This window comes from Arachis ipaensis, chromosome B9, assembly GCF_059453495.1.
Source record: "Arachis ipaensis isolate K30076 ecotype BB chromosome B9, ASM5945349v1, whole genome shotgun sequence".
Taxonomy (NCBI): domain Eukaryota; kingdom Viridiplantae; phylum Streptophyta; class Magnoliopsida; order Fabales; family Fabaceae; genus Arachis; species Arachis ipaensis.
Window position 1 is genome coordinate 156142719 of NC_142444.1, and position 16835 is coordinate 156159553.

Here is a 16835-nt window from a genome sequence, read left to right on the forward strand (position 1 = left end):
AATAATGTATTAAAAAATATAAAAATTTAATTAAAAATTTGGTAAAATTATAAAAATTAATAGAATAATTAAACTTTTTCTTTTTATTTGAGGTTTGTCGTTCTTTTTAAAAATATCCTAACATAATTAATTTGATTAGTAGAATTGTTAGTCCACTCATCTAATTAAATAGATGTCAACAGTTTAAATTTCTGCAACAATTTATGATGGATTAATTCTTAACGTATTAGATTATATAATCGTGTAAAAAATTAAAAAAACACTCTTAACATTTAATTATGTTCTTAATGTTTTTTACTTATTTAATTTTATTTTTAATATTTTTTATTTGTATCAAAATTATCTCTAAAAAATTCTAATTTTGCCCTTACTGTTTTAGATAGAATAAAGTCAAATGGTAGTTTACAAAATTGAATACGTTAGGACAAACTTAAATAAAATTAAATGTTATAAATATTTTTTAAAAAAATCACAAATATTAAGGACAAAAATATATTTTATCAGAAGAAAAATAATTATATTATTGTACAAGAGACCCGATCTCCGGGCCCTTCTTCGAAACGATTATGTATATGTAAAAAAAAAATCAATCATTTATATAAAATATAAAATATATATTAAAAATACTTAAACAACACATATATTTATAAATAAATATATGATAATTTAGTGATAATTTTTTTTTTGTGTGTACATAACATTCTTAATATATATATATAGACTGTAACGTGCTTTTATGAATTTAAACCCATAATTATTGATTATAAAATAACAAATTTTACCGTCCAAAAAATGAAAAAAGATCTTAGTGCCTTAAATACTTTGGTTAGACATTAAAATATCAGTGCACATTTTTTTTCTTTAGATATAATTTAGTGCATTTTTTTTTAAATATAATTTTTTTTTATTTCAATCATGTTTTATATATATACTAAATAATCAGTCACTCCATATAGAATTATGTATTTAACTCTCATAAACTTTTTATTATACTATTGTATATAAATTTGATTACTCATCTATTATATATTTGATTATTTTGTTAGTTGGTTATTTAAAAATGTTATAAATCAGTATGCATGATAAATCTAAATTTGATACATTGTCATTATAAAATAATTTTATACATATATTTAATTACATATTATAATATCAATAAAAATAATGGTTAAGTACGATTTTAGTCTCTAAGGTAGGGGTTGAAAATTTTTTTCATCTCTAACTTTTTTTTTTTTGCAAAATAATCCTAAAGGTTTAACTTAATTTTAAAATCGTCATTTTTACTAAATTTTTAATTTTTATTCCGAAAATACTCTTAATTAAAAAAAAAAAAAAGAAAACTGATTAAAGGGGAAGGAGGGGATCACACTTCGTGGGGGTCAGAGAAGGAAAGGTGGAAAAGGAAGAGAAAGCGCCGCTACTCTTCGTCGCCGCTGTTATAACTCATTGGTATAAGGTAGATTGTCGTATACTTGAAATATTCTTGTTTTCATATATATATATATATATATACACACAAAATAATTTTGGTATTTCTAAAATTTAAATGTAAGGCCACTTAATTAAATAATAATACTATATACATACTAAAAATTAATTATAAAATTAGTTATTATATATTTGTATATAAGTATATATATTAATTTATTTTTTATATTTATATTTTAAAAAATATTTTATACGAATGACTGATTTGGTAGTCGTTTTTTTTTATATATCTAATAAGATTGTTAATAAAACAGTAGATAAAATAGTGGCGAATTAAAATTCTCTTTGATATATTTTTTAAGATTCTTTTTGACTTGTCGTTGGTCATCTCTCAAAGTACACTAAGATTATTTCAATAGAGTCACTCACATAAAAATATTTAAAATATTTTTTTAAAAATATTTTTTAATAATTAAAATTTAATATATATAACTAATTAAATTGTGTTATTTTTATTAAAATTAGATCGGACAAATCAATTTAGCCAAAAAATTAATAAATTAAATTTTAAATTAGTCTAAATTAATATTTTTTTATAAAAAATAACTATAATATTCTTATTATAAAAAATAACTAAAATACTCATATATATATATTAAAAACTCTAAATCATAATCTTATGACCATAAAGAAGAAAATGATTAAAATTTAGGATTCTCAAAATTAATATATATAATAGGAGTATTTTAATTATTTTATATAATAGGAGTATTGTAGTTATTTTCTATAAAAAATAATATTAATTTAGACAAATTTAAAATTTAATTCATCATTTTTTCGGTCAAATTAATTTATCTGACCTAATTTTGATAAAAATAATACAGTTTAATTAATTATATGTGTTAAATTTTAATTATTAAAAAATATCTTTAAAAAAAGACGTTTTGGACGTCTTTATCTAAATGACTCCTTTATTTCAAATGAATACTTATGTTTTGATAATATTTAATTAACTCAATGTAGATTAAATTTTGCTCTAAACTCATTTTTGGTGGAAGCAACCATTTTTTACTCTTCCATCCTTGAGAATTACCCTAAAATAATAATACCATGTTAATTATCTATTTTAACATTTAATATTAAAGAATGATATATTAGTCTCAACCATTCATCACTTCTTTTTTTTAATAATTTTATATTTCAATGTAATTTTAGATAATATTATTATTCAAAAAACATTTAGTTTTTTATAATAAAAAAAACACAAATCACATTCACATTAATCTACTTTTAATCAAAATTAATTTTATAAAAGTACAATCATACTAACATGTATTTGCAAACGTTATTCTCAAATACACATGATATACTCCACTTCATTCTCTCAATATAATAATCTTTTCATTATAGATTTATCTTTATTTTATTATTATAATTACTACAACACATAAAACGTGTGATGCCGTTACATTTTTGTGTCAATTTTCTTGTAGTACTTCAAATAGGTCCCAAAAATTTGGCATTTAACAGATTTATTTTTTTTAAAAATTAATTAAGTCTTGGGTCTTTAAAATTATTAGATATATACCATATAGGTGTCAAACTAGATTAAACCGGTTAACACGACATTCTCTCCCCTACGTGGAGGTTGTAGGTGTGATGTGTCAGGTAAAGCAACAGGTGTCGCGCTTAGGACAGATTAGTCTTTGGACACGTGACTAAAATGACGTCGTTTTAGAACAAATGCCAAACGACACCGTTTTGAGAGGACAGATTCGTCCCCACATTTGTTCCCTGGTTTTCAAAACTTCGATGTTCTAAAGTAAAATAGGTCTCCTAAAATTTTTGTTATAAGTCAAAAAAGTCCTTGAATTTATAGTATATATGTCAAATTGGTCTCCTCGAATTAAGCAACTAGAACCATAATTAGAATCAAATTATGATGAAATTATCCAAAGTATGTCAAAATATGCAATCCCAAGCACATGAAATGACATATCTCAAATATAATTATAGTAAAAAAATTAGAATTCGTCAATATCCTCATTTAGCATTTTGTTCTTTTGCAAAACTTTGATCTCTTTTTACGTTCATTAATTGGGTGAATACTAGATTCTAAGTTAGCAGAAGTGGGATCATACTAATATATTGCCTTGTGGTCATAGTAACCCAAGTCCAAATATTTCTATAGTTAAAAAAAAAAAAACAGATCAAGTCAATGTCTATCAGAGAAATTTTTTTACTTCTCCATTAATGTACACAGGTACCCATTTGTTGTTTTTGACAAAATTTTCACCACAGTGAAATACAGGTACTATGTCTTTACTCATCTAAATACCAAAAAATAAAATTCTGTCACAAGTTAACCAAGCAACCAACCCAATACAACAACATCATAATAGAATAAAAATTTCAAATACCTACATTATTTTTGTTATTATCAAATATCAATCCGTAACCACTTTACAACTCTCACTTAAGCTACACCTACAACAAACTGACTTTGATCTACCCTAAATATACATCACATGCACGTTCATCATTCTTCACTCTTTACTGCCAATTTAATACAGCAAAAACTAACTTAACTTATCTCAAACAATGGTGATATGCACGACACACCACCACCAAACAGTCACACATTGTCAAAGCACCATTACAAATTTGGATAAACGTTAATGGGGCTGAAGAATATGAAGGGTTAGGTCATAAAATCTAGCTGAGTGTTTGAGATACTTGTAATTTTACAAAGAGAAAGGGAGAGGATACGTTTTTTTATACAAGGTACCAACTTAAATTCAGGGACCTTTTTTACTTATAACAAAAATTTCAGGGGACCTATTTGATTTTAGAACGTCAAAATTTCGAGAACTAAGTAACAAAGGTGGGGACGAATCTGTCCTCTCAAAACGGCATCGTTTGGCATTATCCCAAAATGACGTCGTTTTAGCCACGTGTCTAGGGACTAATCTGTCCTGAGCGTGACACGTGTTGCTTTACCTGACACGTCACACCTACAACCTCCACGTAGGAGAGAGAGTGTCGTGTTAACCGGTTCAACCTGGCTTGGAGACCTATAGGGCATATATCTAGTAATATTAGAGGTCCGGAACCTAGTTAATTTTTTTGAAGAATAAATCTGTCGGATCGCCAAATCTTTGGAGACCTATTTGAGATATTACTCACTTTCTTTTATCCTTTCCGATTTATAAATGTAATATTTTAATTCTTTAAAATCTTTTTTAGTAATTTCTTTTTTATCTTAAAGACTTAGATAAATCCATCACAAATTCTTCCAAAAACCAAGTTATATCCTAATAATAATAATAATAATAATAATAATAATAATAATAATAATAATAATAATAATAATAAAAGAATTTTTTATCGATTAGTATTTAGTAGCACTCATCAATATGTGTAATAATACCATCCATATCCATATTAAATTTACAAAAATAATAATGCCATCAAAATTTATTGATTTTAATCTCATTTAGTCATTAACTCAATTTATTTAATCTAATTTTTTAGTCTAGTAATCTAATAATATATTTTATTTCATTCTTTTAAACATTATAGCTAACTGATGAACAAAAACATTAAATTATATGATAGTCTCCTAGTATTTCTCCTAAATTTGAGGTTGAAGACTAATAATAATGACCTGAAAATACTTCTTGTCCACATTCAGATTATTTTTAATTTTGCATAAATATGCAGTAATGGCTCATTAAAAAATTGAGACTTGCTAATAAACGTGAGTCTTGAATAATGAATACACAGGGACAAGAAAGCATGCATGAACCAGCTTTCATTCTCAAGTCAGTGTGCTCAAAACCACCTTAAGTGGGTTTATATAAACCTCCCCTCACAAAAATCTTAAAACATATCTTAGACTCTCGTCACTTTACTACAATGGAAACACCACCCACCATTAAATCACCAAAAAGTGAAGCTGTTACCCCTAAGTTGAGAGATATGCTGAACATTGATGTTGATACTAATAATGTTGTTGCTCATCCTCCGAACTCAATAATTACCCTCGATGTACTTCGTAAATATTTTATGGTATCCTTTGACCTCAATCAACCTGTTGCTAAACTTGATCAGGGTGAAAATGAAAACTTTATGGTAATAAATTAGTGTTGAATGGATACATGCTATATTTGGTTTTTACAATTATTATTTAGGTGATACTATACATATAAGTATTTTTGTAATTAAGTCTAAATAAGTTGGCACAAGTCTAGAAAAAAAATTGCATGCGTCACACATTTGTATAGTACAAAAAATTTTGCGGAATGTATTTTGTTGGTTTCGTGAGTCATTGTCCTAGGTATGTAGTCGTTCAAAAATTTCTATGTTGTGCATCAAATTTATGTGTTATTCATATTTTGTTGGTTAAATATCAATATTCTAGACACATGATTTTTCAAAAATTTACACAAAAATTTAGGCATTGTTACCAAAATTTTTATGTTGTGCACCTTAATTTTTATGCTTTGCATATTTTGTTGGTTGAATATCAATATTATGGGCATACGGTTCTTTAAAAAACTCCGTATTGTGCACTAAATTTATGTGTTGTATATATTTTGTTGGTTAGATTTTAATGTTTTGGAGATATAATTCTTTAAAAATTTAGTAGTTTACTCGACATATAAAAAAAGAGGGAAAAAAAATGCATGCATGTGACTTGGTTGAAAAATAGTTTAGCCAGCTAGCTTTATTGTTATTCTTTGCCTTTTTCATTGATTGATTGTATCTTTGAAGGTTGTTGAATCATCAGCTGCTAAGGGAACAGAAAAGAAAAGCAGCAGCATGAAGTTCATGAAGAAGAAAGCAATGATGAGAAATATGAGGATATCATCAAGTTCTGAGAATGCTGAAATGGAAAATGATGAAGATGTGGATTCATTGATTGTGATGGGATGCACTGATTGTTACATCTATGTGATGGTATCCAAATCCAACCCTAAATGCCCAAGATGCCAGAATCCCAACCTGTTGGATGTGCTTGAAGTGATGAACTTTCCTAAGACTGCTAAGCCTAATAAGAGAATGAGGATCAGTCAAATTTAATTTGGCATCTCTCAAATATATCTCTCTCTTAAAGTTTGTTAATTAAGAGGCTTGTTCTTATTATGTCTTTTTAATTACAACCTTTTTGGCTTATGGTCTTGACCGAGTCGTGGTCTGTTATGCAGAATAAAATTGAATTATGCTGATTCAATAATAAGAATAATTTTACAATAATAATTTTCAGTATGCAGTATTCATAATACTTTAACTAAATTTACAATAATAATATCAACCACTTATTTAAGGATTAAAATATTTCATACATAACAGTGAAAAAAAAAATAAGATTATAGTTGAAAGGTATCCAATTTAATCACCCAACAGATATTATGGATACATAATCTCCCAACAACCACCTAAAACAAACACTCAAAGCCCAACAATAACATCAATGCTAAAGCTAAAACATAAAAACCAAAAACACAACGAAACCGAAAAAACAATCCTAACATGAAAGACACCAACTACATCAGCACCCCTGCCAAGAAAAACCACTACCAAGATATCCCAATCTCAAATATGTAAAACCTTCCAAAAGTAACACAGAGCCAAAATAAAACATTGTCCCTCTCAATATAAAGATGAACCAATAACAACCAAACATAATCATTCCTAATAACATATATCCTCTTGTCCCATCTTCTTTACTCCTTCATCCCCCATATTTTTTACTTGAAATCTCCTGTAGTTTGGTTCTAAAAACTCTACCACCAAGAGAAAGAGAGGTAGCAGGGAACATATGTACCACCAAGCATCCCCAATAGCCAGATGAAAACATCAACAGCATTGGGTATGAGGCAGAACAAACTAACTAACTTTAGCTGACTGCACATGCTTTATCATGTGTAATCTCAATATTCTTAATACTCGTAACATCAATCCTACTGTTTGACCTTTGAAAATTTACGGGACAAACTGAGAACTGTTATATGCCAATTGGTCCAATTACAAGAGTAACAACTAAAAGAATAAAAGAAAATTTTGCAAACATGGCTAAATCATTTGTTCAGAAGATGCATCAAGAATTAGACAAGACAATGACTAATAATTATAAAAAATCAAACGTCATATTATTTACAAGATGCATTAAAGACTCTTATTAATTAAAATGAATTATATAGGCATCACTTTTTTTTTGTATACTGGAAGCCCTAAGGCCAGGAACAAAACAAAAAACAAAACAAATTAACGGAGAAAAGAAACCCCACTTCTATTAGCAAATAAAATTAGAGTGGTCTCCTTGGGAGGTGGATCCCAAGTAGCATGCTCCCTGTTTTGATTTAGTAGAAAATTTGCAATTTCATAAGCTAATTGATTAGCCTCTCTCTATATATATGTCATACGTGCACTTGCCATTCCCTGTTGCGAAGCTCTCTGATCCTTCTGATTGGGTGGGCTAGAGTTGGGTGGCATTTTGGAGGGTTCTCCATCAAATTCACAGTTGCTTGAGAGTCTGTTTCTAGCTCAATCCTTCAAAATCTTTTCTCCCATGCTATCTCCAGTCCCTCTCGTATTGTTGCAACCTTCGTTTCTATTGCCTTTGCATAGATCAGACGTCTGGCATCCCATAAATCCAGCCACTATCCGCATTTCTGAAAATTTCAGCGCAACTACCTTATCCAAGGTTACCACTTGAGGCCCCATCTATATTTGGCTTGATCCAATCCTTTTGGGGTGGTTGCCAAGAAACTGTCAGAGACTCTTCATGCTGATTATTCTCTATTCTTCTTCTGGCATCCCTAATTTCCCTTGCTAAGTTCCTTATTTTCATCTCTTTGATTCTTAAGGGGGTATTTATATTAGAATGTATATATTCATTCCTAAATTTTCATATAAGCCAAACTGCTGTGACAAAAATATCCTTCCATTCCATATCATCATCAGACCCAATGTCCATAGTCATATTAGCAATAATCCACTCTTTCAAATCAAGATTATAAAACATGCTAATATTCTGCAGTTTCACTCGGCAATTCCACACTGGCGATGACATGGGACAATCTCGAATAACATGAAAGGGAGTCTCAATATCATTATCACAACTCGTGCAGTTGGGATTGTTCCCTCTACCCCATCCCGTAGTTCTGGAAGCTGTTAAGACAGCATTATGAGCCAACTGCCAAAGGAACACCTTCGCCCTTTGTAACCCTTTCCAATCCCAAATCAATTTCCATAATCGATCTGAGTCGTGGTCGCAATGGGAAAGAAATTGATAGGTATGTTTGATAGCAAACTCACCTTTAGGATTGGGTCGCCAAAAGAGGATATCCCTGCCATCTTCTATTGAAGGAGGGGAAGTGCTTCGAATTTTATTAATGACACGGCAGGTAGGAGGGTATTTAGCTTTTTTATTTTTCATTGTCCTTCATCTACATAGTCACTCACTGGACAATTTTTTTTCTTAAGTGTCAGGATTGGGGATGTTAAATTAGCTAGTAAGTTATTGGGTTCCAACCGAGCGTTTGTCCAGAACTTCCTTGCCTCACCATTTCCAAGTAGGTAACCTATGTTTTCCTTAATGATGTGCCATTTGGCTACAAGACTTTTCCACAATATAGAGTCACCACTGATAGCCACCACATTTTGCATAGGATTATTTCCTCTCCCAAATTTTCCAATCATAATTTAAACCTAAAGAGAATCAGGTTTGGTCACAATTATGGGCATCATTTTTTTAGTATTTATTTTATGTTTATTTCATTTTAGTTTGTTTTGTTTGTTTTAAGTCCAGTTATGATTTGTCCCATTATTATTTTAGTAAACTTATGAGTTAAGGTCTTAAACTTAAAAGGTATAAAAATCTTCTAAAATCTGGTAGTCACTTTTTTCCTTAATTTTGATGAATATGAGAAAAGGTCAAAACCATTTGAAAATACTTTTAAATCGCCGACCTTCACAAAACTTGGACGGATGAGTCCCTCCATCCAAATGCCTCCGTCAAAGCCAACGGAAAAGTCTGACGTGACTCCTGTTCTGATAACCTGGCATCACAGGTTGACACGTGGATTGATAAGCGGAAGGGTAGTTTCGAAAATTGGACAAATAAGTCCCTCAATCTAAAAACTACGTCGTTTCGCATTTGGCCATTTACATACACTCTCATCCCTTAAGTTGTATACAATACCCATTACACCCATACCACTCTTACTGAATTACATTAAACCCTAAGAATACCAACGATCACCATGCTCTATTTCTCTCTCCAAAAAAACAACTACCCAGGCTGAGACGGTTGCGGTGTGCAGTGGCTATCAAAGAGGGAGAACGCTCCATTGTTGTCTGAGTTGCTGTCTTTGTCATCGAAGGTAAGAATTCGTTGTGTTACTTAGTGAGTAGATTGTCAGATTCATTGCATATACAAGTTAGAACTGTATTGTGAAAGGACTGAACGTGCATGTTGATAGTGTTGTTAAAAAAGTATTGGGGTTTTTCCTTTGAAATTGATTAACTGTTAGGGCAAAGAAATGTTCTGAGGTGATTTCGTTTCTGTCTTTTGAAGGACATTGCTTTTTAATATGTGAAAAGAGTACTTCTTTATCATTATTTTTTGTTTTTTTCAGAGGGTTGATGTGTTTGTGGTGCCAATTTTCCACCATGGGAGTAATTTTGTGAGAGAAAGTAATGGTTCTCTGGTTTATAAAAATGGGAAGGTAGAGAAGTTTCCCGAAATGGACCTGAATTTTGTGAATTTCGGAGACTTGATCACACTATTTAAGGGCTTGGAGTACCAATCATACAAGACAGTTTATTGGTATGATCCAAAGAGTGCTCATGTTGAGTCTGGGCTGCATATTTTGACAGGAGATGCAAGGATTAATGCAATGCGAAAGAATAAAATGAAGAATACAGAAACGGACGGGTTTTACCTATACTTTGACAACCCTGTTGATGAGCCTGATATTGTGGAGGATGCTAGAAACCAAAGTAACAGCCCTGTCTCATAAGAGGTTTTGGTGGATCTTCAGAGTTCGCCATCTGATGATGGGTACGAGAGTACGGAGGATGAGCCCTACAAACCTCCACCACCCGGGTTTGAAAGTGACAGTGACAAAGATGATAATAATGCTTATGACAATGGTAGCGAAAGGCAAAGAGTAATGAAGGGACAGAAAAAAGTTGTGCCTCCAAAGAAGCCAGCTGCAAAGAAGACAGGTGCCAAAAGAAACAGGAAGACGTGGAAGAAGAAGGGACAAAGTAGTGGACTAGGTGCATCTAATGTTACTAGAAGGCAGCAGGCCAGGACTGGACCCAATGAGCAGCAAGCCAGAACTAATGTTGGGCCTGGTTCTAATGTGCAGCCCAACAGAGATCCACAATCCAAAAAATACCAAAATGTTAAGTTCTATGTGAGTGAAGTCCAAGATGATGATGATGACCCGGTATATGATTATGAATTTGAGAATTTACATACACCTATGTCATCAGATGATGAATCTAGCAAGCATAAATTCCCTGAGCTTGATGATGATTATGCTTTTGGAGAGGGGAAGTTTAAGTTAGGGACTAGGTTTGCCACCATAAAGAGATTTAAGGAAGTTGTGAAAGACTCATTCATTGCTGAGGGTGGTTTCTGACTCTACTCCGAGAGGATTTGGGGGATGTGCAGACTTATGGTTGGAATTTTATGTCAGACCAACAAAAGGTAAACTTCATAATTCTTTAACTACTTGGTACTTGTTCACAATTGAGTTCTGTTTTACTTATGCACTTATTTACTTTTAGCTTCTATTTTAGTGTTAGGTAATTGTTTAATGTTGACTGTTGTTGAATACTAGGTTATGTTTTAGTAGCTATATACAATTGTATGATGACTGCTGGTTTAGTTAATATGAATGTGCAACTGCTAATTAATAGTTATGTATTGACTGCTGGTTTAGTATATGATTGGGCAACTACTATGTAGTGGTGTTGACTGCTGTTTAGTGCTAGGGTTCAGTTAGATATTGACTTCATTGTATACTGTGTTAGGGATTGCTACCTGCATTGAAATCAGTGATGCCAAATGCCCATCATCGAAATTGTGTGATGCACATTTGAAAAAAAATTATCAATCGGTTTAAGGATTTGTATATTCGGGAGGTGGTTTGGGACTGTGCTAAATGCACCACCATACCAGAATTCAAGGAATAGATGGAGAAGCTCAAAGAAATTAACCAAGGTGCATGGGAATATCTGTCAAAATTTGAGCCAGCAACTTGGGTGAAGGCCTATTTCTCACATGGACTAAAAATGGACAGCCTCACAAATAATATGTGTGAGGTGTTCAACGCAAAGATAATAAACTATAGAAGCAAGCCTATTCTCACAATGTGTGAAGAAATTAGGTGCTATATGATGGGGAGAATGGTCAAGCATAAGGAGTTACTTGAAAATTATCCTGGAAAGCTCGCACCTGCTCAGCAGAAGAGGCTAGAGTGTCTTATAAGGCCCAGCAACAAATAGCTTGCAGAGTGGATAGGTGACGACAAACGTAAGAGATTTGAAGTGAGTCGTAAAAATACAAAGGTGGACGTGGATCTTATCAAGCAAACCTGCTCATGCAACAAATGGCAGCTGAGTGGTTAGTTTTAATTAATTGTAAAATATTTTCTCAATTATATGGTTTACTTGCTACTAGTCCATGATGTTGTTCTGTTTCAGGCATGCCATGTATCCATGCAGTTACAGCAATTAGGAAGAGGCATGATCATCCAGAGGAATATGTGCATCCATGATTATGCATGGAGTCAATCCATAAGACATATGCACATTGTATTCAACCTATGTCAAGTCAGGAGTTTAGGACAAGAAGTGAGTATTCAAGGCCAGATCCTCCCATCATAAAGAGACCAATAGACAGGTCAAAGGTGCACAACAGACAGAAGGATCTGGCTGAACCACTGATGCAGCAAGGTGACAAGTTGAAGAGATCATTTAAAGTCACTTGTAGTAAATGTGGTGTAGCGGGACATAATTACAAGACATGCAAGGGTGCTCCATCTGACCCCAGCTGGAAACCTAAGACTAGGAAGTCTAAGAAAGGTGGCACAAGTTAATCAATAGTAGTCCTTCCACTATCACAATCAGCACCAAATGATAATGTAAGTATTGTACTTAAGTAGTAATCTATTTAATTGGTTTTGCTTCGTGATGTATGTCTCTGTTTAATGCAATGTTAGGGAAGTAATATAGTAGGTTCTAATTGGTCAACGTAATTGGACAGGATGCTCCTAACACCCAAAGTGCTCAATCTCGCCAGGCTCCGTCTAGCCAGGATCACATTAACAATAGCCAGCAACATACTCCAGCTTTAAGTTAATTCTATTATTGTAAAATGTTGACCCCTCAAACTGTTATGTACCCTAAATTTCATGAATACTTTGTTATACATGACAACCAGGTTTCAAGTGTTGTGAATCCAACTCCTTCTATATCTGTGGCAGCAACACCAAGGCCTACAACACCAACTTTAGTGGCAGACCAAGTCAGGCCAAGTCCTGTAACCAGAAGGACACCATTTAGACTCCCACTTTAAGTTTCATCTACAACCCACCAAACAGTTCAACCTAGTCCATCAAAAATGAGGCCCAAGCAGAAGATATTCAAACCACCTGCTCCACTTTGTCCCAGTTCACTCCCACCTCCAAGTCAGCCTGCACCACCACAGCCTCAATCTCAAGGTGCTCCACCTAGCCCACAACCATCTAAAGTCAGACCAGGACCAAGTACAGCAGCTACCAAGGAGACATTGGCAGCAGCAAGCACGGCTACAACAAGACTGTTCAAATTCATCCCTAATCCACCCTCCATCAATCCAAAGAAGTGAAGAAATATGTTATCTTGGACATCCCACTATGCCTTGTAATAGCTTTTAGGAAACTTGACTGTGGCAACATTGTTTTTTTGGGAGACTTATTTTTTTTGGAAAGCACTTAGGATTTTATAAACCGTGGCAAACTTGTTAGGGGTTTGAGGCTTACTTTTGTGATGTTAAACTTCATAAAACTATACACTTTAGGAGATTTGTTCTTTTTGGACAGCTTTTAGAAAACTTGATTGTGGCAAAGATGTTTATATAACTTTCAATATATGTTATGTGTTTATGTATGCAACTTTTAAGCCTACTTTTTTCAACGTTTCAATGTTTCTTTAATTATTGAAAACATAATAGGAGTATTGTAGTTATTTTCTATAAAAAATAATATCAATTTAGACAAATTTAAGATTTGATTCACCATTTTTTTGGTCAAATTAATTTATCTGGCCTAATTTTGATAAAAATAACATGGTTTAATTGATTATATGTGTTAAATTTCAATTATTAGAAAACATCTTTAAAAAAAGACGTTTTAGGCGTCTTTATTTAAATGGCTCCTTTATTTCAAATGAATACTTGTGTTTTGATCATATTTGATTAACTCAATGTAGATTGAATTTTGCTCTAAACTTATTTTTGGTGGAAGCAACAATTTTTTACTTTTCCATCCTTGAGAATTACCCTGGAATAATAATACCATGTTAATTATCTATTTTAACATTTAATATTAAAGAATGATATATTAGGCTCAAACAGTCAAACATTCATCACTTCTTTTTTTTATTAATTTTGCATTTCAATGTAATTTTGGATAATATTATTATTCAAATAATATTTAGTTTTTTATAATGAAAAAAAAACACAAATCACATTCACATTAATCTAATTTTAATCAAAATTAATTTTATAAAAGTACAATCATACTAACATGTATTTGCAAAAGTTATTCTCAAATATACATGATATACTCCACTTCATTCTCTCAATATAATAACTTTTTGAGTAAAGTATCGTTTTTGTTCCCAACGTTTGGGGTAAGTCCCAAAGTTGTCCCTAACATTTCAATCGTCCTATCTAAGTCCCTAATGTTTCAAAATTGACTCAATGTTGTCCTGCCACTAAGAATCCGTTAATAGAATTGACGGTGGGACAAAATTGAGACGATTTTGAAACGTTAGAGACTTAAATATGACGAAAACGTTGGGGACAAAAACGATACATAGAAATAAATTTTAGTTTTATCCTTCAATAATGTCAATTTCTTGCTGTACATAGTATTCAATTATTTTTTAATCACATCTAAGTAAATTACACTTAATCACATTACTTTCATTCTAAATAAATTTATTTTTTTATCATTTTACACTTAAAGTTATATGTTAATATAAAAATATAAAAAAATTATTTAAAATGAAAGTAATGTGATTAAGTGTAATTTAATTAGATATAATTAAAAAATAATTGAATATTATGTACAGCAAAAAATTAATATTATTAAAGGATAAAATTAAAATTTATTTCTATGTATCGTTTTTATCCCTAACTTTTTCAATCTATTTAAGTCCCTAACGTTTCAAAATCGTTTCAATTTTGTCCTGCCGTCAATTTTGTTAACAGATCCCTAACGGCAGGACAACATTGAACCAATTTTAAAACGTTAGGGACTTAAATAGGACGACTAAAACGTTAGGAATAACTTTGAGACTTACCCCAAATATTAGAGACAAAAATGATACTTTACTCTAATCTTTTCTATAGATTTATCTTTATTTTATTATTATAATTACTACAACACATAAAACGTGTGATGCCGTTACATTTTTATGTCAATTTTCTTTGAGTAATACCCAAATAGGTTCCAAAAAATTTGGCGGTTCGATAGATTTGTCCCTCATAAAAATTAATTAGGTCTCGGGTCCATAAGATTATTAGATATATGCTATATAGATTTTCAAGTCAGGTTGAACCGGTTAACACGACACTCTCTCTCCTACGTGGAGGTTGTAGGCGTGATGTGTTAGGTAAAGCAACATGTGTTGCGCTCAGGACAGATTAGTCCTTGGACACGTGGCTAAAACGACGTCGTTTATTTTGAAACAATGCCAAACGATGCCGTTTTGAGAGGACAAGTTCGTCCCCCCCCCCTTTGTTCCCTGGTTCTTGAAACTTCGATGTTCTAAAGTCAAATAGGTCCCCTAAATTTTTGTTATAAGTAAAAAAAGGTTCCTGATTTTATAGTATATATGTCAAATTGGTCCTCTCGAATTAAGCAACTAGAACCATAATTAGAATCAAATCATGATGAAATTATCCAAAGTATGTCAAAATATGCAATCCCAAGCACATGAAATGACATATCTCAAGTATAATTACAGTCAACAATTAGAATTCGTCAGTCTCCTCATTTAGCATCTTGTTCTTTTGCAGAACTTTGATATCTTTTTATGTTCATTAATTAGGTGAATACCAGATTCCAAGTTAGCAGAAGTGGGATCATACTAATATATTGCCTTGTAGTTATGGTAACCGAAGTCCAAATATTTCTATAGGTCAAAGAAACATATCAAGTCAATAACTATGGAAGAAATTTTTTGACTTCTCCAGTAATGTACACAAGTACCCCTTGGTTGTCTTTAACAAAATTTTCACCACGGTGAAATACAGGTACTATGTGTTTACTCATCTACATACCAAAAAATAAAACTCTGTCACAAGTTAACCAAGCAACCAACGCAATACAACAACATCATAATAGAATAAAAAAATTCAAATACTTAAAGTGTTTTTGTTATTATCAAATATCAATCCGTAACCACTTCACAACTCTCACTTAAGCTACAACTACAACAAACTGTCTTTGATCTACCCTAAATATACATCACATGCACGTTCATCATACTTCACTCTTTACTGCCAATTTAATACAACAAAAACTAACTTAACTTATCTCGAACAATGGTGATATGCACGACACACCACTACCAAGCAGTCTCTGTACACATTGTCAAAGCACCATTACGAATTTGGATAAACGTTAATGGGGTGAAGAATATGAAGGGTTAGGTGAGGGTTTGGGATACTTGTCATTTTACAAAGAAAAAGGGAGAGGGTACGTTTTTTTATACTTGGTACCTACTTAAATTCAGGGACCTTTTTGACTTATAACAAAAATTTTAGGGAACCTATTTGACTTTAGAACGTTGAAGTTTCGAGAACCAAGTAATAAAGGTGGGGACGAATCTGTCCTCTCAAAACGGCGTCGTTTGGCGTTGTCCCAAAACGACGTCATTTTAGCCACGTGTCCAGGGACTAATTTGTCATGAACGTGACACGTGTTGCTTTACCTAACACGTCACACCTACAACCTCCACGTAGGAGAGAGAGTGTCGTGTTAACCAATTCAACCTGATTTGGAGACCTATATGACATATATCTAATAATATTGGAGATCCGAAACCTAGTTAATTTTTCTGGGAGACAAATCTGTCGGACACCAAAACTTTGGAACCTGTTTGAGGTATTACTC

At 32.0% G+C, this 16835-nt stretch overlaps 1 protein-coding gene and 1 pseudogene across 2 annotated transcripts; both read left to right on the plus strand.

The window, feature by feature from the left end:
- Positions 1–5329: 5329 nt before the first annotated feature.
- On the plus strand, positions 5330–6632 carry LOC107617232 (uncharacterized). Of its 2 annotated transcripts, none has more exons than XM_016318985.3 (2): positions 5330–5562; positions 6205–6632. In XM_016318985.3, the coding sequence occupies exons 1-2, from the start codon at positions 5347–5349 to the stop codon at positions 6511–6513; spliced, it is 525 nt and encodes a 174-aa protein (XP_016174471.1). In that variant the 5' UTR covers positions 5330–5346; the 3' UTR covers positions 6514–6632. The 2 variants fall into 2 exon arrangements, with proteins under 2 accessions (XP_016174471.1, XP_088356758.1); XM_088500632.1 differs by having other exon boundaries at positions 5330–5499.
- A 2809-nt stretch (positions 6633–9441) lies between these two features.
- Positions 9442–11087, plus strand: LOC148546887 (uncharacterized; annotated as a pseudogene).
- The last annotated feature ends 5748 nt before the right edge of the window (positions 11088–16835 follow it).

Excerpts from the sequence above, each read along its gene's own strand:
- LOC107617232 (XM_016318985.3), top strand. The coding sequence starts at position 5,347 with ATGGAAACACCACCCACCATTAAATCACCAAAAAGTGAAGCTGTTACC. Across the intron at positions 5,563-6,204 it reads GTGAAAATGAAAACTTTATG|GTTGTTGAATCATCAGCTGC; the intron begins GTAATAAATTAG and ends GTATCTTTGAAG.